At 51.2% G+C, this 22685-nt stretch overlaps 1 protein-coding gene and 1 non-coding gene across 2 annotated transcripts in view; both read left to right on the top strand.

Annotated features, from left to right (window-relative positions):
- TMEM63B (transmembrane protein 63B) overlaps window positions 1-22685 on the top strand; it is a 38629-nt gene that overhangs the window by 10806 nt on the left and 5138 nt on the right. Inside the window, exons 2-17 of the mRNA NM_001379241.2 lie at window positions 10114-10312; window positions 10906-10985; window positions 12588-12626; window positions 16173-16263; window positions 17014-17051; window positions 17772-17914; window positions 18158-18209; window positions 18509-18617; window positions 19166-19236; window positions 19767-19847; window positions 19997-20120; window positions 20398-20531; window positions 20680-20817; window positions 21057-21210; window positions 21537-21643; window positions 22440-22526. Of these exons, the coding sequence (NP_001366170.1) occupies window positions 10136-10312; window positions 10906-10985; window positions 12588-12626; window positions 16173-16263; window positions 17014-17051; window positions 17772-17914; window positions 18158-18209; window positions 18509-18617; window positions 19166-19236; window positions 19767-19847; window positions 19997-20120; window positions 20398-20531; window positions 20680-20817; window positions 21057-21210; window positions 21537-21643; window positions 22440-22526 (1625 nt within the window). The 5' untranslated portion in view covers window positions 10114-10135. The remainder of the gene's footprint in view (window positions 1-10113; window positions 10313-10905; window positions 10986-12587; window positions 12627-16172; window positions 16264-17013; window positions 17052-17771; window positions 17915-18157; window positions 18210-18508; window positions 18618-19165; window positions 19237-19766; window positions 19848-19996; window positions 20121-20397; window positions 20532-20679; window positions 20818-21056; window positions 21211-21536; window positions 21644-22439; window positions 22527-22685) is intronic.
- On the top strand, window positions 16920-17029 carry MIR4732 (microRNA 4732). Its single transcript, NR_105489.1, has one exon. It is a non-coding gene; the product is annotated as a microRNA 4732 (primary transcript).

Genomic DNA, 22685 nt, shown 5'->3' with positions numbered 1-22685 from the left:
ATTGTTTTTTTGCTTATTTTTTCCAAAATATTTTATTTTTCCCAAAATACCCCACCATACAGCAGTATTGACACAAAGGCCATGTTTGTTGCATATGGTAGTGTTTGCCAAGAGCCTGATAAGCCCTAATGCTGCTGATGCATAGCAAGTCTGGCAACCAGGTTCAATTGTGTTCTGGTATTTGAAAATGCAACAGCTAAGAGGTTTGAATGTTTGTTGATTTTAATGGTGAAAACTGAACTTCATCATATGAGAGTTGGCGCTTGTCAAACTACTGTATTTATTAAAAAAAAAAAAAGAAAAAAAAACTTTAATCTTCCACTCTAGACAGTGTGGACACTGTGGGAGGCAGCTGTGCAGAGGGCAAGTGGGAAATGAGAGGATAAGCTAGGGAGACAGGATGAGTTTGTTGGTGACAGGCTCCTGTGTGACCAAAGGAGAGCTCTTTGACATCTCAGGGTATGGATGCAAAGGCAGTGTGTGAGGGTTGTAGCTGCAATGTGTGCCACTGGACCTTATTTCTTGCCATCAAAGGTAAATTCTGGCTCAACTACTGTACCCCAAGTTGCTCAACTGAGGCTGTGCTGACAATCTGTACGCATAGGCAAGGGTCAGTGAGTGGTCCTGGAAAACATCAGGTGCTTGAACCACAGCACACTGCTTGAGTCTGTCCCTCTTTAGGCAAACACTTAAATTTACCCACGTGTTTAAGTTTCAAGCACTTCAGTGAGAGCGTTTCAAGATAAGTATGTACTTGGGAGCTTTCCTGAGCAGGGGTGATTTTTTTTGCATGAAGATCCTTGGAGAAACATCTTAAGCATTAAGCCCATACAGCTGCCAAGGCTAGATGTGTGCTGGGAGAAGCTCATCTGAGTTATTAATTAGTAATCAATCTCTGAATGCTATAATCTGCTAATTGTTTTTATACTCCTGCTTCTGTGATATGTTTGTGAAGACCAAACTTTGCTCCTATGAGGAAAATTTTGGAGGAATTGTTTGCTGTTCTGTCATTTTGCGTTGGAGGCCTCAGTTACAGATCTAACAGGTGATTTGTCATTCTGTGTAGTACATGTAGTATGTTGTCTGATCCAGAAACAAGATATGGAGCAGTGTGTTCACAATCTTCAGCACATGAACCAGCAAAGAACAGTTTTGCTGACTGTGGAAGTGCCCTAGTGGTCTTTTGGGTCCACTAGCCCCTTTTGATTTGGGTGTACTGCCCCTCCTGACTCAGGGCATCATTGCAGACACATTGTTTTCCCTTGGCACTAGAAGCAGTCAGTGGAAGCACAGAGCATGAGAGAGTGCTTTGGAAGGGAAAGGTGTCATCAGAAAATATGGTCAGAACACACAATGGGTCACTGTGCCCACTGACTCACAATGACCAAGATTCAAACTCTCAGCAGATGTTTGCCTCTGTAACTTGTGCTAGGAATGATTTTGTTACGTAGAAGTCAGGGCCATTGCTTTGGGTTATGCTGTTGCTCTCTCCCAGGCCTGGCAGATGCCCAGTGTTTATTCTGTGTGATGCTGACCCACCTAGACTGGAGAGCCCTTCCTTACGTCACCTCTGGCAGCCCTCGGTACAGTGTCTGATGGGTGCAGTGATGCTACAGATGTGACATTCAGGTTAAGTTGGGATTTCGGTGTTCTTAATAAGTGCAAGCAAGGGCTGTGGGCAAGGAGAACCCCTGTTACTAACTGCAAGTCTTTGGACTTCCATAGGTTTGATACTTAATTTTGTGGAGTTGTGCTCCATGTAAACAATGACTCAGAGTGGCTTTGCCCAATTAAAGTACCATTTCTTTGTTTATCCTACCATTGATGTGGGGCTCTAGATTAAACAAGGCTTGCCCTCCTTCAAGTCTAAGCAACTGTTTCATCTCACCTACCTTTATCTGTGAGCCTGGCAGCCGGGCTGCTTGCCTTGAAGTACTACTTCTGTGTTCTCTGGCTTGGCTGGCCACTCTCATCTCTGTGCCCAGTGCCAACCAGTGCTTTGTTCCCTGTGTTCCCAAGCATGGCTCAGTTCCTCTTGCCAAGACCGGAGAGTAGAGAGAGACCAGGGAAAAGAACAGCCCACTCAGCATCTCACAAAGACTGGTGGCTGGCCGCAGGCCCTGCATCCCTTGCCTGGTCTGTGTGCATACTCCTGGCCACAGACCCCTGCCAAAGCAGCCTAAGAAGGTCAGATCTCCCTCAAGAACCCAAAAAGAGGTGTTCTGCCCAGCAAGTGCAGGTTATTCAGGAGCAGTGCCCTGTCTCTGGAGCAGATTTCTTTGGCAGCATCCTGTAGAAGAGCGACTGCAGCATCTTCCAGCACTGTAATACACCAAGTGGAGTTCAGCAGTCTTCTATCCATAGCAGTGTGAAGAAGTGCTCTGAGACAGTGAGTCTTAAAGCTGCGTTTAGTATCCATCTCATTCTATGACCCCTATTCAACTCCCAGCAGGAGCTCAAAATTGGTCTCTCACAGGCTGGGCAACTTACTTGTCCTCACTGTTGGAAGCCAATAGCTACTAGGACTGGGTGCTTAGGGGGGGATGATGTACCTTAAAGCCTCTGCTTTTTCAGCATCACAGTTTTCTAAGTTGGATGCTGTTGTGGCCAAGGTCACCCTGCTGCTTGTGGTTCTACTGGATGCTGTGTCAGCTCTGTGTGCAGTCCCTCCTCTGTACTGCTGTTGCTGAAGCTCTAGCTCCTGTGATTCTTTCCCCAGTGGATGCAGGATGCTGTTTCCTAGATGTTCTTCCCTAGCTGTCCTGGCTTGCTGGCTGCATCCAGACCTCTTGCTGTGAGAGCCCTTCAGCCCTTTGCTGATGTTGGCTGCTGTTGAGGAACGATTGACTTATTTCCTCCTCTTGCTCTGGTTACTGAATCCCTTCTCAGCCTGTAGTCACAATGAGAGCTCAACTCTGCTTGCTGCAGGGCTGTGATTGCGTTGGCCTCTGTGGCTTCCCTGTGCTGTGGATTCTTTGTAACCAACCCTGTTACACAAGCGCTACTCTAGCAATGCAGTAAGGAAGGTGAGGGAAAGGTGAGACTATCCCCAGCCTGCCAGTGTTTGGAGCGGTGGTCTCTGTAAGGACCATACAAAAGGATCGGCCTTGTTTGTTGTAGGAAGGGTGCAGGTGACAGAGCTTGGAGTAGATGTTCCCACCAACATGGAGAACTTGTGCCTGCTGCAGCAGCTCATGTGGCATCCTGACTTCTTGCCCATACAGATGTTAGCCCTGTTGTGTTCACAAGGGAAGGGATTTCCCTCTAGGCTTCCTGGTTTTGCTTCCCAAGTGTTTCCTGCTGGCTGAGAGCTGGGCTGGTGGCCCTTTCCCATTAGTACCAAACCAAGAAGGGTTTTTCTCAGTGCTGCCAAGTGTTTCCAGGGATGTTGCTTTAAGCAGCCCCCATGCACCCTTCTCCTGTGGTTCCTGAATTGATGCAGGGTTTCAATTTTCTTGGGTCTCTGTGGACCAGCTGCTCAATGCATGAGGGTAGGGCTTTTCTGCAGTACTGTCCAAGAGAACTGCCCCAGTTCTGTGCCTGTCCAGTGTCATGTTGTCAAATGCTTGCAGAGGGAGGACTGAAAGGAACTTACCCCAAAAACCTCTGAGTGAGCAACTTGCATACAGTGGAGCAGGGATGCTCCCAGGGCTGATGCAGCAGGATGTCTTGCCAGTCCCTGCGGGGAGGCAGCTTTGACAACTGAGATGTTGCTTGCCATCTCTTGGTTATATGCATCACTAAGGGTTTCCTTTGTGGGAAGTGCTAATCGTGCTGTGTAGGTAAGGGCTTGTAATCGTGCCCAGCTGATGAAATATCTGTGTATTTTTTGCAGCTCTGCTATAAAAAAAGGTAAAGATTCTTGTCATGCAGAAGTGAGGAGGAGGAAACAGTCAATGTGACCTTGAGAGACTAGCTCAGAAACCTGGTTCTGTGACAGAGAGATTCTGCATTCAGGAAGAAAAGCTGGGTGTGGATAAGAAAGCCCAGCCTGCGAAGCCTCGTAAAGGACAGATACAGGACATGAGGGAAGGCAAATGTGTTAATACTTGCCTATGCACAAGAGGATTAACATTAGAGATAAAAAAAAAAGAAGCTCCAAGGTGAGGAGAGCTTGCTGATAAACAAAGGGGATGAGAGCTGGAAGAGACAAAGAGCTTCTAAAAGTGTGTACCTGTGTGAAAGTGACAGGATAGCTTTTGGTCACTTAAATTGAGGGTAATGTGTTAAAATCCAGAACATGTAAGGGATCAGTGGGGAGATTGGTCGGTGTTTGAGCCAAGCCAGATGTGATGTGCCTGAACAGTTCTGCTAATGGTGCTCAAAAGCCAGAATGATACTCATGCAGTGAAGATTCTCCATAAGTAGTTGTTCTCAGCTGAAGAATGTATTTTGGCACAGCCTACCTGGAGCAGGCCATTAGAACCTTTGCAAGCAGACCTTGAGCAGTAGTGTAAGTGCTGAGAAGACATATTCAAGAGGTGACCTAGAAGGCAACCCCAGTGGAACTACCAACGTACTGCTGAGATCCATGCACCAGAAGCTGAAAACCGGTGGTGTAGGGGGATGCTGGAGTCTCCGTCCTTGTCTTCAGCAAACATCCATTGGGAATGGGTGGAGTTGCTGCTGTTGGGATTCTGGGTGGTAGGTGAGGAAGCCACCCAAAGCGCTGTTTTCTGGGGCTCATGTGTATAACCACAGCACCAGGAGTTCCTAGCCAGGGCTTTGTTATTATGTGGCCACAGCTCCACAAAATATACAGCATGAAGTCCAGCACCACATTGGTCTTGCCACTAAACGTTTGTATTGCGTTTGCTGTATCACTGTCGGCATATGCTTAGAGGAAGCAAGGGAGGCCAAACAGTAAGCAGTATTTGTTTATAAAGTATGTGCTGGCAGACAGACTTGGGTTCTTTCTGATAGATTTACAGCCTGGGAGCTTGAAGGGGAAATGACAGGTAGATATATTTGGAACTAAAGTGTTTGATTTGGTGACTCATGAAATCTAATGCTCAAAATGTAATGCGAATCAGATTGGCCATGGCACTGCTGCGCAGGCTGAGAGCAATTGCTAGATTGCACGTGGAGACATGGTGGCTGGTGTGAGCTCTGTCCCAGTGGCAGAGGGAGAGATGGGTCCTTGGCATGGACTAAAGTGGGACGCATGGATGGCATCCTGCAAATGGAGACTTGTAATGTGTCAGGAGGCCAAGTGCAGATTATAACGTCAACAGGAGGCAAATGGGATGAAGTTGGAGGCCTCTCATAAGCAGTCCAGAAGTGCCAGGTGCTGTGTCTGCATTGGTTGGTTCCTTGTTGGATGAAGGCATCTGTGCTGAGAACACTGAGGAGTGCACAGCCCAAAGGGATGTGAAAGCTCAGGCAGGAGGGTGGTGAGATGTGGTGTGGGAGCAAAACACAGAAGATTTCCCTGATGCTGATGGCCCAGCCTGCAGAATGGCTTTTCCTACAAAGGAGCAGTACAGTACTGAGCCCCGGGAAAGAAGTGGGAACCTCTAAAACATCTGTATCCCTTCAGGAACTCCCTCCAGCAGCTTCAGGAAGCTGTAGGGTCTCAGTTGCCTCTAGGAGAACATTAGGCTTGGGTTTCTCATAGGCCCGAAGCCTTCCTGCTGCCACAATCCCTGTCCAACCCTCCCAGCACAGTGAGCCACTGGTGTGACCAACGGTGCTTACAGCTGTGCTGGCTGCAAGACCAGGGCATGCTGAGTAGCAGGGCGTGCACCACTGATTGTATGCAGGCAGCCGCAGAGCAATGTGGAGCCAGGAGCTGGCCATGACTGTGACCTACTGGTGTTGGTGGTTGGTGCTGATACGCAGAAGAAAGATATGATGCCTTTTGCTAGCAGATATTTGAGGCCTGATGCAGAGCCAGCTGGAAGAACTTTGTACCCAGGGCTTTTGCTTTGACCTGGATTTTCCTTTGAAGAAGCGAAGCCTGCCAGATGAAAGCTTTGCAGGCCCGGCAGCTGCTGGGAGGCTGCTTGGCCAGCTCATACAGAAGGTGAAGCGTGCGGGGAGCTGTGTGTTGGCTGAGGAGGCAGAGCACCCCCCCGCAGTCAGAAAGCTATCTGCCCCTTCTCTCTGCTGCTCTGCCTTCCCTGCCCTTGTGAGGCCACTTGTCGTGTCCACTGGAAGCTGGAGAGAAGGGTCTCTGCCCTCATCTCTGTGTATCTGAATCTGCAGTGCCCTGCCCTTGGGGCTGCAGGTACCCAGCTGTCTGTCTCTGTGCCCCCAGCCCGTTAGAAGGTTGTCTTGTCACCATAAACAAGTACAGCTCTGCCAGAACACGGTCTCGCTCCTCTAATTACCAACAGGGTTATTAAAATTTACCGGTGAAGGAACAAACAGATGTCACCGGCGTGCTTACGTCTTTGTGGCTGCATGTGCGGGCATACTCTGTATTGATTTATGTTTCCTTGCAAGCGTTTCTCAGGCCACCTCTTTGCGTCTGGCTGACATCAGTGGCGCGGCTGGTAGAGCTCGCCCACATCCATGCCTCTGCCCTGCAGCTCTGCTGTCTGCTGTGGGGCAGCAGGTCCCCAGCGAGTGTCCTGCCTGGCTGCCGGAGGCTGCCCAGCGTACTGACGAGCAAGCCTTCTCCTGCAGCTCTGAATGCAGCAGGGGATGAGGGAGGCAGGGGGATCTCTGTTCCTCTTTCCTGCTGCATGGAGGAAAGAGAATGGATGTGCATATTGCTGAATAAGAGGCAAAAATGCCTTTGGCAAGGCTTTGCTATGCTGGCCTTGCAGTTCTGGGAAAGTCAGCATTAAACATATCAGGCAGAAGGGGAAGACTGTGGGATCGAATGGGGCCTCATCTGATGTCCTGCTGACTGTGCTGCAGTGGGCAGCGCTGCTTGTGCTCAGGAAGGGTCAGGATCTGCTGCTGGCCTTCAGTACCCCCGTCCTCACAGTACTTCCCTGCCTGAAGGTTGGGATGGAGCATTAGGATGGGCACAAAGGGATGACCTAAATGCCTCCAGAGGGGTCAGTGTCTCCAGGACCATGCCAAGGTGGACTCTGACTGTCTTTTGCCTCTTTCAAGATTCAGCCAACTCATTTAACCGTTAATGTCCTCTGCATCTATGGGCAGCATCCTCTGAAGAAGGGCAGACTAAGAAGCATTTATGGTGGGGTGCTGTAATGTCACCCCAAAATGGCAGCGAGAAAGGTGCCAGTGGAAAGAGATGTTCTAAGTATCCTTTTAAGCTTAAAAGCAGTGTAAGTCTTGGGTGTACGCCTCAGCTTTTCCACTGTGGGATGTTCTGGCTGGGGTACTGGACAGCTTAGGAAGGTTCATTTCTGGTCTCTTCCAGTCCATCCTCTAGGACTTAGGGGGGGAAAAAAAGCATGTCTTTGCTACCTGCTTCTCTGAAATGTGGCTTACATTACCCACAAGGTTGCCAAGTTTGTCTAGAATTTGTAATGGCTTATATAAATAATGATGGAGTCACGGACAGTGGGAGCATATGAGCCTCATTTCTTTCAGAAGGGAGGAAATGGGGCTATAAAATATTCAGGAATTAGGTGAATGCTTTGGTCTCTGCAGAACATCATACTTTCCTAATCTGTTGCAAGTCTCTCAGTACTTCACTGCAGTAATAGTTGATAGGTGATACTCAGCCAGCTTCTGTAATTTGCTTGGATGCTTAAAAAACCTCTGAAATCGCTCAGAAAAGGCAGCAAACAGAGCCCTTCGTCGGACGAGGTGTGACACTCTGGGTCAAAAACTGGCCGTGGGTCCAGAAACCAAGGACAGAAGCGGATGAGCAGTTTGCAATGTGACAAAGCAGGAGGATGGGGTTAGTGTTGTTAGTGACCCCCCAAAAAATGTATAAACAGGGTGAGTGAAATCTGCAAGTATCCCACGGCTGTTCAGCTTTATCAAGGTGAAACAAGTCCCGAGTGACAAGATGTAGAGTGGTGTGAAGGGAGGAGAGAGTCACTACTGAGCAGTGCAAAGCCCAATGTATTGTAAGAAATGATTTGTCCTGGGACATGGCTGGCCTCTGAACTATTGCAGCTACTTGGGGAGATGGTGAGTGCTGACCATTTATAGAGATGCTTTTCCTCAAGGTGTCTGGATGCAGTTAGAGAAATAAATCATGGTCGGATGCATGAGGAATTTTGTAAGAGATGCTGAGAGCATCAGAATGCTGTTCTGGAAGTCAAGGTCATGTCCCACAGCCTGGGTGTTCTATGAACTTCTGGTTATGTTTCCTTAGGGTGAGAGCTGGTAGCGTTTGGGGTGTGTGGTGAGTAGGATTGGGGCTGGAGGAAGGCTTGTGCCATGGGAAGTGGGGGGGGAGCTTTGTTTTGGGTATCATAGGAGGAGGCTTAGAGACAGCAATGGCTTTTGTTCTGTGCCTTCACGCTAACACGAGGAGTGGAGTTGCAGTGGGATAGTACAGTCTTTCACTCAACACTGCTAACATCTGGAAATTGTTGCTGCACCCTTTAAGACCTAAATTTTTTCAAGATTCTCCAAAAGAGGAATTAGAAGCATTTCTTTTTGCAGTGAGCCCTCTAGACTGGCACTTCAGAGGGGCACAGCCCTTCCTGCTCCCAAGCACGCGACTTCCCTGGAACAAGTCCTGGCCTGGTGATGATGCTGTCAGGAAGGCAGCTCGGTGGGGTTGGCGGTGGCAGGCCCCGGGTCCCTTGCTGTCCCTTCTCTTCCTGCCAGCTGCTGTCACGCGTTCCCTGCTCCCGAGTCCCTCTCTGGTTCAGCTGGGGTGAATCCTGCTGGCCGGTCCCCAGCTAGTTGCCAGCTGCAACCTCATGGCTTGGCTTCCTGCTGTTTTTCCGCTCCCTTTTGCAGCTCCTGGCAGCCTCACTCCAGCTCTGTGAATCTCTTAAAGGACTGCTCAGTGGCTTTTCCCGTGGGGTCAGTGTCCCTCGGAACCTGTATGCAGTAGGGCTTTGCTCATTGTTTGATATGTCTACCCAGCTGAGTTGATCTGGGCTCTCTGGGCACTGCAGTGAGCTGTGTGGCGGTCATTAACCGAGCAGTACTGTGTTGTGACACTGATAAATCACTGCAGCGAGGCAGGAGATTGCCAGGATGCACCTTGTGGCCTCTGCTAATGTCACCATCTCCTGTGGCATTAGGAGGGCAGGGCTGGTGGTGGTGGCCATGCTGCAACAGCAGGCCAGCGCAGGGCAGCAGGATGGCTTGTTGATGCTTAGGGTGAATAATCCACTGGGATAGGTACGGTCCTTCCCAGCTGATGGGGTTTCATCTCTGCTGATCCACAGAGCAATCATGTTTCTGCTGATCTCTCCCTTCCAGAGCATCCCAGTTGTGCTCAATTCACTCTTGATCGTGCTGATCCTCTCTGCGTTGCCCACTGAGCTGCTCTGTGCAGGAGGAAAAAAAGTCTGCCCATCTCCAGTGATAGTGCTGTGCTGGCTGTTGCATGCTTCCAGCATTCTGGGGAGGGCACTGGGGGTGGGGGCGAAATGTGGCCAGCTAAACAGTAGATCCTGAGTTTCCCTCTCTGCCCTCTGCATAATACTTCCGAGTCAGAGGAAAGAAAGCAGGCAGGGGTGGGATCATTCTCTGGTGGGGCCCTGGGAGCTGAGGCATGCAGTGAGCCGCCAGCGGTGATTCAGCCTAATACAGCTAATGGCATGCAGCCAGACAGAGGAAATTGTGGGATCGTGATGCAGCAACTGTCCCGTAGCAGTTTGTTTCCATCATCCAGACGTGACTTAATGCCACCTCACGCGTTCACTCTTTCCTGTAGCTAAATGCCTTCCCTGCCAAGGGGAAGGCGCCGAGACACTGCACCTTTGGGAAAAGGGGTAGTCTGTGAGTCCTAAATGACGTGAGAGTCGGGAGCAGGCGGGGAGACTCTGGGGTTGTGCCTGGTGGAAGCAGCTCACCAAAGACCCCATGAGCTCTTCCAGCACCCCAGAAAGCTCTCCAGGTTTCTGTGCATGACCCTGTGCTTGGGCATCGGTTCTCAGAGAGAACCTATAGCACAGGAGGACCCGAGATAGTGGCTGAGAGTGGTCCCAGGTCTAATGGGACGATGCTGTTAACCAGCTGCTGTGTGCTAACCAGGCCTTTCTCTCTATTCCCCAGGGAAGACGATGAAGCTGTAGAGATGCTTCCCTACGTGATCGCCACCCTGGGCTCAGCAGGGTCCACCTGCAAAGCCTCCACATGCAGCAACAGCACCAAGGACTACTGCTACAGTGCCCGCATCCGCAGCACAGTGCTGCAGGGGCTGCCCTTTGGCGGGGTGCCCACTGTCCTAGCCCTTGATTTCATGTGCTTTCTTGTAAGTTTGCCTATGGCTGCTTTGGCACCTTCCCCACTAATTAGTCATGAAGGGAGAACTATGATCTGGTCACAACTGAGAATCCCAGATTCCATTCCTGACTTTATTGCTGGCAGATTTTGCGGCCTCAATCGTGTCCCTTAACCGCTCTGGGCCTTGACTTAATTCTAGCACCTCTGCATTGAGCCTGTGAAAGGGTGTTGCCAATTTTCTGTAAGGACACAGGTCAGGTTAGGTTAGTCCCATGTCCCAAAACTCTTCCTTGTGGTGCTGAGTCCCTACAGCCTTACCTACCCAAAGGTTTTGCTTGGTCCCTGGCAACTGTGGGACAATGGACATCGTACCATAACCTTATCTCCTTGGGACGTGAGGACTTTTCGATCCTGTGACCAATTTAGCTACTGTGTGTTGCATCCTCGACCTCCTTCTGCCTCCAGCCACCTAGACAGCCTGATTATTCAGCCCTGAGGACTTGTGCTGTCCCACAGCCACAGTGTGCTGTTAGCTGAGCAGTCCTGTCCCCTCCTGCCCTGTGGCTCTGCAAGCAGAGCTGAGTAATGCCTTGTCTCACGGCTGTTTCTCTGCTCTTTCAGGCGTTGTTGTTTGTCTTCTCCATTTTGCGTAAAGTTGCTTGGGACTATGGACGCCTGGCCCTGGTGACTGATGCTGACAGGTAAGCATGGCAGAGAGGCAGGGAAAAACAGCACAAGCAGTACCTTTCCTTGCAGAAGGGATGAATCCCCTTATGTGCGCCAGAGGCAGATGGAGAAGAGAGGAAGGCATGCCACTTGTATCCCCTGAGCTCCAGAAACAGGGAAAGTCCCTGCTTATCAGCTTTTTTTGTTACAGCATCCTCCTACCAGTGCAGGGAGCAGTCTCTGCTGGCTCCAGGAGCTAAAGCTACAGTGTCACCTTTGGTCCCTGTGCTGACAGAGCTGTACAGGGGCTGAAATGACCTGAGGAATAGCAGGCAGAGGTGAGGGAGGAGGGAAAAGAGGTCACAGAAGGGGCAAGGGCTGCCATGCTGAAGTCTTTAAGCCTCCAAAGGTGGCTTTGCAGGATGTAGCTCTTGTGAAGGGCACACAGATGCAGCAGGCTGCATTTCTGGGTGCCAAACTTGCTCATAAGGTTGAAGCAGAATGGGCAGTAACAGGGATGGCTGGCTAAGTGAGCGTGTGACACATGTGAGGCTGGAGCAGGGGCCTGTCCAGGCGGTAGCGGAGCTTGAAAAGTGAGTGCAAATGCCGAGTTCATCCCATGCAGCTCATTTTCCCCTGGCTGATGAGAGTGTTCAGCCACCAGCTGTTTTTTTTTTTTTTTTTTCAGAGGAAACAGTGAAAGAACTACTGCTCATTGCTCCCATGCTCTGCTTTACAAGACCTGTGATGAGCCTCAGAGCAGAGCACAATAGGACAAGGCTGCACAGGCTGCTCTGCAGGGACAGAGCAAGGGTGGCAGAGGGGATGCATCCAGTCATGTCTTCTAGCAAAAGTTGGGGTCCTTTGGCAATGGGGATCCTACACTGAAGGCAAACGTCTGGGATTCCTTTCAGGAGCATGCCTTGCTGTTCCCGTTTTTGCTATAAGCAGTGGGAAGAACAATTGGTTTCTTCCAGTGCTGAACGAGTAACTTCCCTTGGTGGAGCTGGGGGGTTGTGCAGAGAGCCTTGCTCTGTGCTATGCAGTGTCCAGAGGTGGTTTATTTTGTGTGCGTTGTACTTTGTCACATGCTGGAGGCAGTGTGGCTTAAAGCTGTTGGTGGTTGGTCCTGCTTCTTCTTGATAAGTTCCAATAGCTCATGTCACCAAAAGGTTAGAATGGGGCTGAGCTCCAGCCTGTTTGGTCCCCTTGGCAACACCAGTTCTGATAAGTTTGATATGAGTAATGCCAGCTAGTCTGGAATCTGCAGGAGGAGCTCCTGCTGCTGCAGCTGTCTGTCTCTGCGTGCTCCTACTGCTTGGCCCATTCATGGGGCAGGTTGAGCATTTTATGGGGCTGGAATGTTTGACCCAGGTCAGATGCATTTTGGCTGCATGGGATGGGGAGGAGAGGGACAGAAGCCGGGTGAAAGAAGCACAGAGAGCAGGTGGACGGCTCTTGCAGTCTGAGTTGCAGTGGCTCAGGGCAGCGCTGAGCTCTGTAGGGAAGGTCTCCTTCTCCAGCCTCACCACCAGCAGGTTTCTCTTCCTCAGGACCACATGGAGCCCTTTGATGGAGGGGACCTGGCACCTGCTCCCCTGGTTGTAACCTCTCCTTTTCTGTTTCTGTGCCCCCAGGCGCCGACGATGGCAGACGGAGCGAGAGGAGCGGGAATAGTATGTTGTTTTTTCAGGGTCTTGTTTATTCTCTCTGTCTCTCTGTTTCTTTTTGCAGTTTTCTCTCTTGCTTCTGAACTAATCTAAGTGGCTGGGAGTTCAGGGCTTGGATTTGTCTCTTGGTGGATTCGTGCTCTTCTCTCCCCCTCCCCTATGTGTCAGCCACCTACCACAGCTGGGTGCGCCGTGGTTTTCCCCTCACAGCCCTTAAATGTTCCCTGTGTGCAGCAGTGCCAAGGAGTTGTTAGTTGAGGCAGATAGTTCCATATCATGCACCCTGCTGTACCTGCCTGTGTCCTGCTATCCCACTGTGAGTACTGGGAAAGAAACATGAGCCTGTGGCTAACAGGGTCACCTGGGCAGAAGAGGGCAGCTGCCTTTGCTTTGTCCATCCCTCGTGCTGGTGAGCCCCAAGGGCTTTTCTCATGGCAGGTGCACAAAGGTCATTACCAAGCCTTTCCTTTGTCTTCATCCCCATGAGGCTGCCAGGACAAGAGCAAGCATTGGCCCTTCTCCCTTACCACCTACCCCAGGCTGGTACTGTGCTCAGCAAGGCAGCATCTTTGTCCCTTCTCTCTTTCCCATATAGAAGAAGACTTTCCTGCCCCAGTGTGGCTGAGAGCATCTTCCAGCACCTTGGCCTGGCTTTATCTGCAAAGTACTCACGGTGAAGACAGCTGTCTCCCAACTGAGCACTGTCACAGATCCTTCCTCCGTGTTCATCTCTCCTTCTTGCTGCTTTTACACCCAAGTAAAAACTATTCCATTGCTTTGCCAATGTGCCGAGTGACATGCTGCACAGCCAGTAGAGCCTGCACTGATCACTCCATCACTTGCAAAGCAGTGACCTGCTACTGTCTCAAGAGGGCACAGAGGTCCTCCTATTTTTGTGGCTGCTCCTTAGCTTCAAAGGGCAGAGCAATCTCGGCTGTGAAAGCAAAGGTGGTGGTAGCTGTGGTACGTGGCACAGAGGGAATGCCTTGCTCACACTTAATGCTCCACTAGTGGATGGCCCTGCTTCAGATGTGTCTGGCAGCTCTTGGATGCTAACACACTGTAGAAGGGGTAGCAGAGCTGTCATGCTCTGAGGCTCAGAAGCAGCTTTCTAGTGGAGGCCATCTGTTATCCTCACGGGTGTTCATCTCTCTCCAGGGGTCTGCTTCTTCCTCTTCCCATTACTCATCTGGGCTTGCTGAATCTTTCTGCTGCCCTCCAAGCACAGTGCTTGAGTTGTGTTGGTTTTGGTAGGCAGAAGTTTCCAAAAGCCTGTGGAGCTCAGCGAGGAAACCTCGTCCTGGTCAGTGCTTTTCTAAATCTGGTAGCAGATTGCCATCTAGCTATCCTCCACGCAGAGGTGCAGTGACGTGCAGTGGGTCAGAGACTCGCATGCAGCCTGGCACTGCCAGTCATTGAATGTGCAGGAGCACAACCTCTTTAATGTGTCCCTTTGAAAGCCAGCAAGCACCCTCATCCTGACATTTGCCAGAGCAAACAGAGGTAGCCATCAGCTCTCCTAGTGACTCGGTCTGTGCCAAGAGGAGGTGGCAGCCCATTCCCACCTCTGTGTGTAAGGGTAGTGATGGAGAGCCCTGCAGGGCTTGCTATCCACACAGTGAGCTCATGCATCGCACCACAGCAAACTGTCTGCACAGCTGCCTGGCAGCCTCCCCTCCTGGAGTCTGGGGTTGGCAGTGTCTCAAACCCAGTCCCTCCTCTTCTCTAGCCACAGGCATGGAGAAGGCTCCTTGGGTCCCACCTTGATCTCCTCTCAGTTCAGGTCAGCATTGCCTCTTTCCACTCACTTTGATAGTGCTTGGCTTTCAAGAGCCTCCAGTTAGATGCAGGTATCCCCCCTGCAGCTTCCTCTCCATTCTCCCAGCCTTGGAAAGGCTTGGCAACCTGTCTTCTCAGCAGTGCTGGTCATGTACGTCCCTAGGTGTGGTCCATCCTGCATGGAGCTGTTAGTCTGATCTAACAACATGGCATTCTTTGCAGCTATTCTCTCTAGCGTTGCCCCATTGTCTACTTTCCTAGTACCAAGGAGCCAGAAGCTCACACAGTGTCATCACACTGGGATCTCCTCAGGGCTACAGGCAGTAGAAATTCACCCTCTCCCTTCATCCAGCTGCAAAGCCTCTGGGATTTCAGAAGGCTGAAGGTCCAGGGTGTAGGTGTGGGGCTGTGCAGTTACAGGCCCTTGTGCTGCTGTCTAATCTGCTCTCCTGTAGTCATATGACCTTAAGCTAATCTCTCTTCTCCTCTGGGTGTTGCTTCCAGCTAGAAACTCAGCAGGTGCTGCTCTGCTCTGAGGGAGGCCATATGTGCCATCCTTTTCCCTTCAGCAGGGTCACTAAGGTCTTAGTTTGTTTGTCATTCCGGTGTGTCACCACTTGTCTCTAGTCTGTGTTTCTCATCAGTTTCTTCTCTGGGTTCTTGTCCATCTGATCCTTCTTTCACCTGTACTCATTACAGAGACTGCTTTTGTTTGCTTTACTTTTAGCCATATCTCTTCTTGTACCTCCAAGGTCCCAGCCTGATGTGTCATCTTATCATCTTAGAAGTGCTATTTAGGTATCTGGACCATTCATTTTATCTTTGCCAGCCTACCCTTCACCTCCATTCATTTTGGGGACTATTATCTGCCTTGGGTGCTAGCGCTGCCAGTTCTTCATTGAGGTCCCTGCCTGCGTCTGGAATGCAGTGGTCAGGGATATTTGCTTCTTGCCCCTCAACCTACAGCCATTTGTTCCTATCTGCTTCCCTGCCCCCTCTCTGGGGACTCCCAGGCAGACAGCAGACCCAGCCATGAACGAGCAGCTGGGCTCAGCCTGGCTTCAGTCAGCACACAGACCATGCCAATAGTGTCTTTCTATCCCCGGGTTTCCTCTCACTGAGGCACTGGTATAGTGGTGATATGGGTCCACCAGGCTCCTATCCTTCCTCTTCCCTGAGGCAGCTAAGGTCTGCAGGACTGGGTAGGTAGGGCTGCCCCAGGCATGGGGAGATGCTGCCAGGGCCTCTCCAGAGCTCTCCCTGGTAGCCTGGGAGCTGCTTTATGCCTCTTGGTACCTTTAATGCTCCCCTCTGTGCTCACCTCCGTAGTTGTGGTGCAAAAGGGAAAACAGGAGCCCTCAATTGAGTGCCCCACTTGTAGCACTGTCTCCTTCACACCTCCTCTTTCCTCTTTATACTCTGTACTAAATAGTCTCAGTCTCTCCTCTGTGGTGGCTGCTGCCAGCTCTCCCTTGCAGGGGCTTATGTGCCCTTCAGAGAAGGGGCACAGAGGGTGCAGCATCCCTAAGTCCCTGGAGGCTTCCAGAGCCCTGCCCCGTGCTTGGGAGCAGTCTCTGAGTGCTGTCTGTGCAGTGTTGCCCAAGGAGGGGTCTCTGCTTACTGCTGCCCTCTGCTCTTTGAGGCTGTTTTGTCTCCGTCTCACCTGGGGCAAACTGACCTGAATTAACTGCTGGCCTTCTGGGTGCTCTTGGTTCCTGGCTGAGCTGCCTCCTCTCACCTTTTAACTTTCTCCCTCAACGTTTGTCATTTTAGCATAGCCTCCGCCCTGCACTCTGACAACCACGACCGCTACGAGCGCCTCACCTCCGTCTCCAGCTCTGTGGACTTTGACCAGAGGGACAATGTGAGTAGCTGCAAGAGGCAAACTCCTTGCCTGTGGGCGGCTGGGAGGCCACAGGTTGTGAGAACCAAGTGCTCTTCACAAGTAGCACTGCTCGCCCATTCCGGAGCCTTAGGTCCCACACCTTATAATGTGAGGGTATGGTACAGAGCCTAAGGCAACGCAGTACTGCTTGGCTTCTGATCGTGCTCTTAATCTAGTAGCTGTACATCTACCTGTTTTGATGGGCATCTGTCCTGTAAGCAGTCTATTGCTGCAGTCCTCTCTAAAGGGAAGGTGGAGCTCAGTAGGGTGTGAAGTTCCCAGGAAATATGCCTCCACTAGATGTACTTTGAGAAGCACTGGCTTGGCCTGCTCTGCTCTTCCAGTCCGTGCAGAGCTCCTGTTCAGGATGGTGGTTGCAGTACCACTGTGTGAGGCCTGTGTGATTAATTTTCTGGGCATCCTTTAGCTCTTCAGAGCTCTTACGCTAACTAGGAGCCCTTGGCTTCCCAGAAAGGCTAAGCTAGCTGCTGGTGGGGGACAGCCATGTGGCAGAATTGTGCCCTATGCAGTAGCATTGTCACCTCCTCCACCTAGGCCTTTCTGCAGCTTTGCACGTTTTGGTGGCTGCTTGTGATCTGGGCTCCTTGTCCTCAGTCATATCTGTGGGGGTTCATGGATGCCAGCCTGGTCTCCCAAACCTTTGGAGGAGGGAGCAGGAATATGGGAGCACACACTGATGTGAGATCTTCCTGTCTTCTTTCTGCACAGGGTTTCTGCTCCTGGTTGACAGCCATCTTCAGAATAAAGTAAGTGCCCCAGGATCTGCAGAGGGGGACTGTGTGAGGAAGAAGGGCAGTGTAGGGCACTGGGACAACAGCCCTGTGCAGCAATGTGAAGTCACTGTCCTTTTTTGGGCTTCAGAGAAGGGACTGAAGCAGACTGTATGGAGGGGACAAGCAATGGCAAGGGTGATACATGTTGTGCCAGAGCCAAAACTAAGGTCACGCAGCCATTTTGTGACAGAAATGACTCAACCCACATCTCCCCTGTCCCCAGTCCTATCTCAGAAATGCTGCAGAAGTGCTCCCTTCCTCTGTGGTTCCTGCTAGGGGCACTGTTGTGTAAGGAAAGTTTCTGGCAGTGAAGGGTGGACTGAAGGAGGCAGGGCGATGCTGTCAGCTGGATGGCACTCAGGAGCAGTCTCTTAAGCATTTCTGGGATCAGGGCATGCAGGGATGGCTGTTAGGTGTTGGTGTGTGTGGGCCCAACTGCCCATTCCTGGTGGCAGAAGACAGGGTGTGGGGAGCAGAGCTGCAGCAAGCTTTGCACAGGTGCGCTTCTGCCTGAGCTGGTTCATGGCCAGATGCTGGAGTCAATGCCTAGGGCATGGCTGCAGTTCTGCAGGGTGTGTTCCAGGGGTGCTGTGTACATTCAAACCAACTGCATGGGCAGCTATCACTCTGTGCTTTTCTGCATTCCCTCCAGTGCTGGAAAAGATGGCCTGATTGCCTTTCTTTCCCTGTCAGGGATGACGAGATCCGGGACAAGTGTGGAGGTGACGCAGTGCACTACCTGTCCTTCCAGAGGCACATCATCGGGCTGCTGGTGGCTGTGGGTGTGCTCTCCGTGGGCATCGTGTTGCCTGTCAACTTCTCAGGGGACCTGCTAGGTGAGGGCAGGGAGCCAGGTGAAGCTGCTTTCAGTGCCAGGCCTCAGCTCACCAGGGAGTAACGCAGATAAACCTGACTCCTGTCCCACTTTGGACATGGAGTATCCAGAAGGTTGTCCTGGGGAGCTTAGGTTTTTGGGGGTGATTTGCAGGTGAGCTTCCTGCTATAACACACCCTGCTGGAGATCTGCCACAGCCCATCAGTATAACTGAATGCATCTGTGTCTGCTTCTTTCTCCCCAGAAAACAATGCATACAGCTTTGGGAGGACGACGATCGCTAACCTGAATTCTGGGTAGGTGTGGATGGGAGTGGGATGGATAACTGTGGCTCTCAGGATGTATCTTCTAGATGCTCACCTGTTGCAGAGCCTTACCTCCTTGAAGGTTGTGTTTCTGCCCTCCACAAAAGGCTGCTACCCCTGCTCCTATTTCCATGCTGAGCTCCTGGAGGTTGTTGGCAGGGCATGCGTATACTGTGCTAATTACACCGCTCGAGGCCCCAGAGCCTTTGGAGAAGGGGTCCCTGAGAGATCTGTCTGAGCTATAGTGGCAGCCTCATGCTGACTTTAAGCACTCCTTTCTCTTGTGTCAGGAATAACCTGTTGTGGCTGCACACATCTTTTGCCTTCCTGTACCTGCTGCTGACGGTGTACAGCATGCGTCGGCACACCTCCAAGATGCGCTACAAAGAGGATGACTTGGTGAGTGGGGTCTGAGCACTGCCCCGGGCACAACTTCTTGTGGCCTCCTGTCAAGTTGGGTGGCCTGGGAGAGGGTGCCAAGCACTCCCCTTCCCATAGCACTTTGGGGCTGTTGTGGTTTGTCTTCTTTGTTCTGCCTGGCTGAAGGCAGATCTCCTCTGGAGCGGCCAGTCTTAGTGCCGCCTGGAGAAGTGAGAGAGGTCTGAGCTGAGTGAACACATGTGGGGGACCCATGTTTAAAGAGTTGCTCCAGCTGCTCTGTGGATTTGGGGCTGTACCTTAGCTGTCTTTGCTCTTCTGATTTCTTAACACCATTGTTTCTGTTCAGGCAGTTGCAGTGTGAGCCCCTACCCTGTCAGTCTGTGGCACATCATGCGTGGGGTGTCAACAGCTAGTAGAAGTATAGGAGTCAGGGAGCAGAGCTCCCCAAAGTGTCCAGGCTGCCCTCCTATTGCTAACTCAGGCTTTGAGTCTTGTTTTTTTACTTTTTTTTACTTCAGTCTGATCTTCTACTCCATCCACACCTATCTTCACTTTCTTCCTTTCAGGTGAAGCGAACTCTCTTCATCAATGGGATTTCAAAATACGCTGAGCCAGAAAAAATCAAGAAGCATTTTGAGTGAGTCTCACTTATTCCTAATTAAAGGCTGCTCTGTAACAGGAATGTTTGTAGTGGAGTGATGCTGATGTTGCCTGGAACAGCAATAATACATTGAAGGTCCTGGGGCAGAAGCTGGTCAAAATCAGTGAACACTCTTATTTTGGGCACTTAGCTGCTGTTTTCCTGTGTGAATTTTTATCTCAGTGTGCAATGTGCTGGGACATGCTGAGCTATCTTTTGCAGAGCCATAGAGGGTCAGCGTGGTACATGGTGGGATAGGGCACGTCATGAAAAAGCTGTCAAGTTTATAGAAGTGAGATGCAGGCAGGAGGTATTCCAGCAGTGCCGGCGGGATGCTGTGCTGTTGCTTCTCTGTTGGTCATGCTCTTTGTAGAAGAGTATATTTTTCTTTTTAACTAAAATCAAAACAACAAGAAGTCATCGTCTTCCATTGGAACCTAAGTAAAAACTGCGAGGGCAGTGTTTAGAAGCACTGTAGAGAGGGGAGTTGATGCCATGTATGACAAGCAGCTATTTTCCATCCACAGAGAGGCCTATGCCAACTGCACTGTGCTGGAAGCACGTCCCTGTTATGATGTGGCTCGGCTGATGTTTCTCGATGCTGAGAGGTAACCAGTCCATGGCTGGGGATAGAAGGCTGGGGTGGGGGGTCACAGAAGATGGAGGTGTGAGTCCTTTTCATCCGCTTCTTCTTCAAGTCTGGTGACATGGAGGTTTTCTGAGACACCTTTCTTTCTCTTCCCCTCTCCTGCTTCAGGAGGAAAGCTGAGCGCGGGCGGATCTACTTCACCAACCTACAGAGCAAGGAGAACACCCCATCCATGATCAACCCCAAGCCTTGTGGCCACCTGTGCTGCTGTGTCATCAGGGGCTGTGAGGAGGTGTGAGGAGAGCTGGAGGCACTGGGCAGAGGGGTACTATGGGCACTGGGTCCCTGTGCTGCCCACGCTGACTTGCAGCATGCTTGGGTTCTGCCAGGTGCCCAGTCTGGGACCAGGGAGCGTATCATGGTTCTCCTGGCACTCAGCCACAGAGCTGCTGCCCCACAGCTTAGCCTAGGTTGTCTTGACTGCCTGCTGTCTCCCCGCTGTGCTGCTGTGGCGGCTCTAAGGGGTGAGGTCCCCAGGTCTCTGCTCTGATGCCTGTCCCTCTGCCCAGGTGGAAGCCATTGAGTATTACACCAAACTGGAGGAGAAACTCAAAGATGACTACAAGCGGGAGAAGGAGAAGGTGAATGAGAAGCCTCTGGGAATGGCCTTTGTCACCTTCCATAATGAGACTATCACAGCCATGTGAGTACTGCAAGAGGTCCTGTCTTCCCCAGGACAGTGGCATCTCACAACTCTCTTTTATATCAGAAATCCCAGCCCCAAGACATCCGCATCAGCTTGTTTCTGCCTTGGCCCTCTGTGACAGCATCTCCCTTGTTCTCTTCTCCAGAATCCTCAAAGACTTCAACGCTTGCAAGTGCCAGGGCTGTGCATGTCGTGGGGAGCCCAGGGCCTCCTCCTGCAGTGAATCTCTGCACGTTTCCAACTGGACTGTCAGTTATGCCCCTGACCCACAAAACATTTACTGGTGAGCAGCAGTGGGGCTCAGCAGGTCTGTGGAGATAAAAAGAGAGCACGCACCCTCACAGCCTGATAACTGAGGGTAGTGGTCTTGCTGAAGGCTATCTTCACTGAGTTAGAGATCCAGCTTAGAGGGGGAAAGCCTCAGATTCATTCTCCAAGCTCTGTTCGTACAGGCTTGGCTGTATTGTGACGTTGATGTTTGGTGTGGTTGTTTCTGATGCCCTTTTTCTCTCACCTACCCAGGGAACATCTCTCCATCCGGGGCTTCATCTGGTGGATCCGCTGCCTGGTGATCAATGTGGTCCTCTTCATCCTCCTCTTTTTCCTCACCACCCCTGCGATCATCATCACCACTATGGACAAGTTCAATGTCACCAAGCCTGTGGAGTACCTCAATGTAAGGTCTTTGGGGAGGGATGCACGATGGGTAGCACTGAAGCCACCCTAAGGCACAAAAGCCCCTGAAAGGGAGTGAGTAGCAAGAGAAACTGTCAGCACATCCCAGGTCCTCTCAGCCTGAGAGCAAAGGAGAGGTTGTTCAGGAGAGGGTTGCACGTCATGTGCCCTCCAAGCCCTCCAGTATGGGGGTGCTGAGAGTGACTAGGCTGTACTGTCATAGCAGGTGGCACTGGGAGCTCTGCATCAGTAAACGCAACACCTGTGATAAGTGTGAGAGCTGCTGCATTGTGTGTAACGCACAGTCTCTTCTCTGTCTTATTGCAGAACCCCATCATCACTCAGTTCTTTCCAACTCTGCTGCTGTGGTGCTTCTCCGCTCTGCTGCCCACCATTGTGTATTACTCTGCCTTTTTTGAAGCGCACTGGACCAGGTAGGGACAGCCAGTGCCTGTTCCTGGCTTGTTGCCTGGCATTTTGATACTTCTCACTAATGCAAAGCTGTGATCAGCTCCTCTTGCTTGGATTGCTGTCTTCACTCCAAGTGTGGTGTCATGTGGCACTTTTTGGTCACCTTGGGGCCTGCTGTGGACAGCTCTGCCAACCCTTAGCTGGGTGGTAGTGTGCAGCATGGGCTTATATTGAGCAGAGAGAGATATACTTTGCAAGAAGAGGAAAAGTGGGAGGAGCTTGGGCCAATGCCTTTGAGAAATGCTAGTACAAGGGAAGTCTTGGCTAAAGTGAGTGTGCAGGTGTGGTGTGCCTGTGGTGTGGAAGTCATCACTTTTCCAAGGGAAAATTGTCTTGGCTGCCATGGCTTCTGGCAGCAGTGAATGGATTTGACGTGCAGAGCGCTGACAAATGTGCTATTTGTGAGGTACGTGCACAAGACCGCTCCACACTTGTGGGGTGGGACGCAGGGCTGCTAGGCAGCATTACCCTTCTCTAAGCTTCCAGGCCCCACCATGTGTTAAAACATAAGCTCTTTCAGCTGGCATTTCTGGCAGCTGCAGATTACTGAAGGTAGCTTCTTTTCTCTGCCCTCCCCCCCCACAAAAAAAAAATCACCTGCCTTCTGCTTTCTCTTATTGTTGCCTTTGTCAGCCACCCTGTGATAGCCTCCTTCCTGTGGCCAGGCATGGCACATGCACGGAGCTCTCAGTCTCTGCTATGTGGGGGCACCCTGTGCTGGTGAGGTGACGATGTTAACAGCTTTCTCTCTGCCCCCAGGTCTGGAGAGAACAGGACCACCATGCACAAGTGTTACACATTCCTCATCTTCATGGTCTTGCTGCTGCCCTCACTGGGCCTGAGCAGGTAAGTGTGGAGGAGAGGGCAAGCAAGTGCAGAGACCTGGAGTATGGAGGTGGTTGAGTTGCACCTCTTGTGGTTCTCCTGCAGCACTTCCTTGCTCTCCTTGTTTCTATACAAAGCTAGTGAATTCCCCAACCTCAGCCAGAAGCGAGTGGGCTGTAC

Source organism: Gallus gallus, chromosome 3, assembly GCF_016699485.2.
Source record: "Gallus gallus isolate bGalGal1 chromosome 3, bGalGal1.mat.broiler.GRCg7b, whole genome shotgun sequence".
Classification (NCBI taxonomy): domain Eukaryota; kingdom Metazoa; phylum Chordata; class Aves; order Galliformes; family Phasianidae; genus Gallus; species Gallus gallus.
This window is presented reverse-complemented; position numbering and strand designations above follow the sequence as displayed.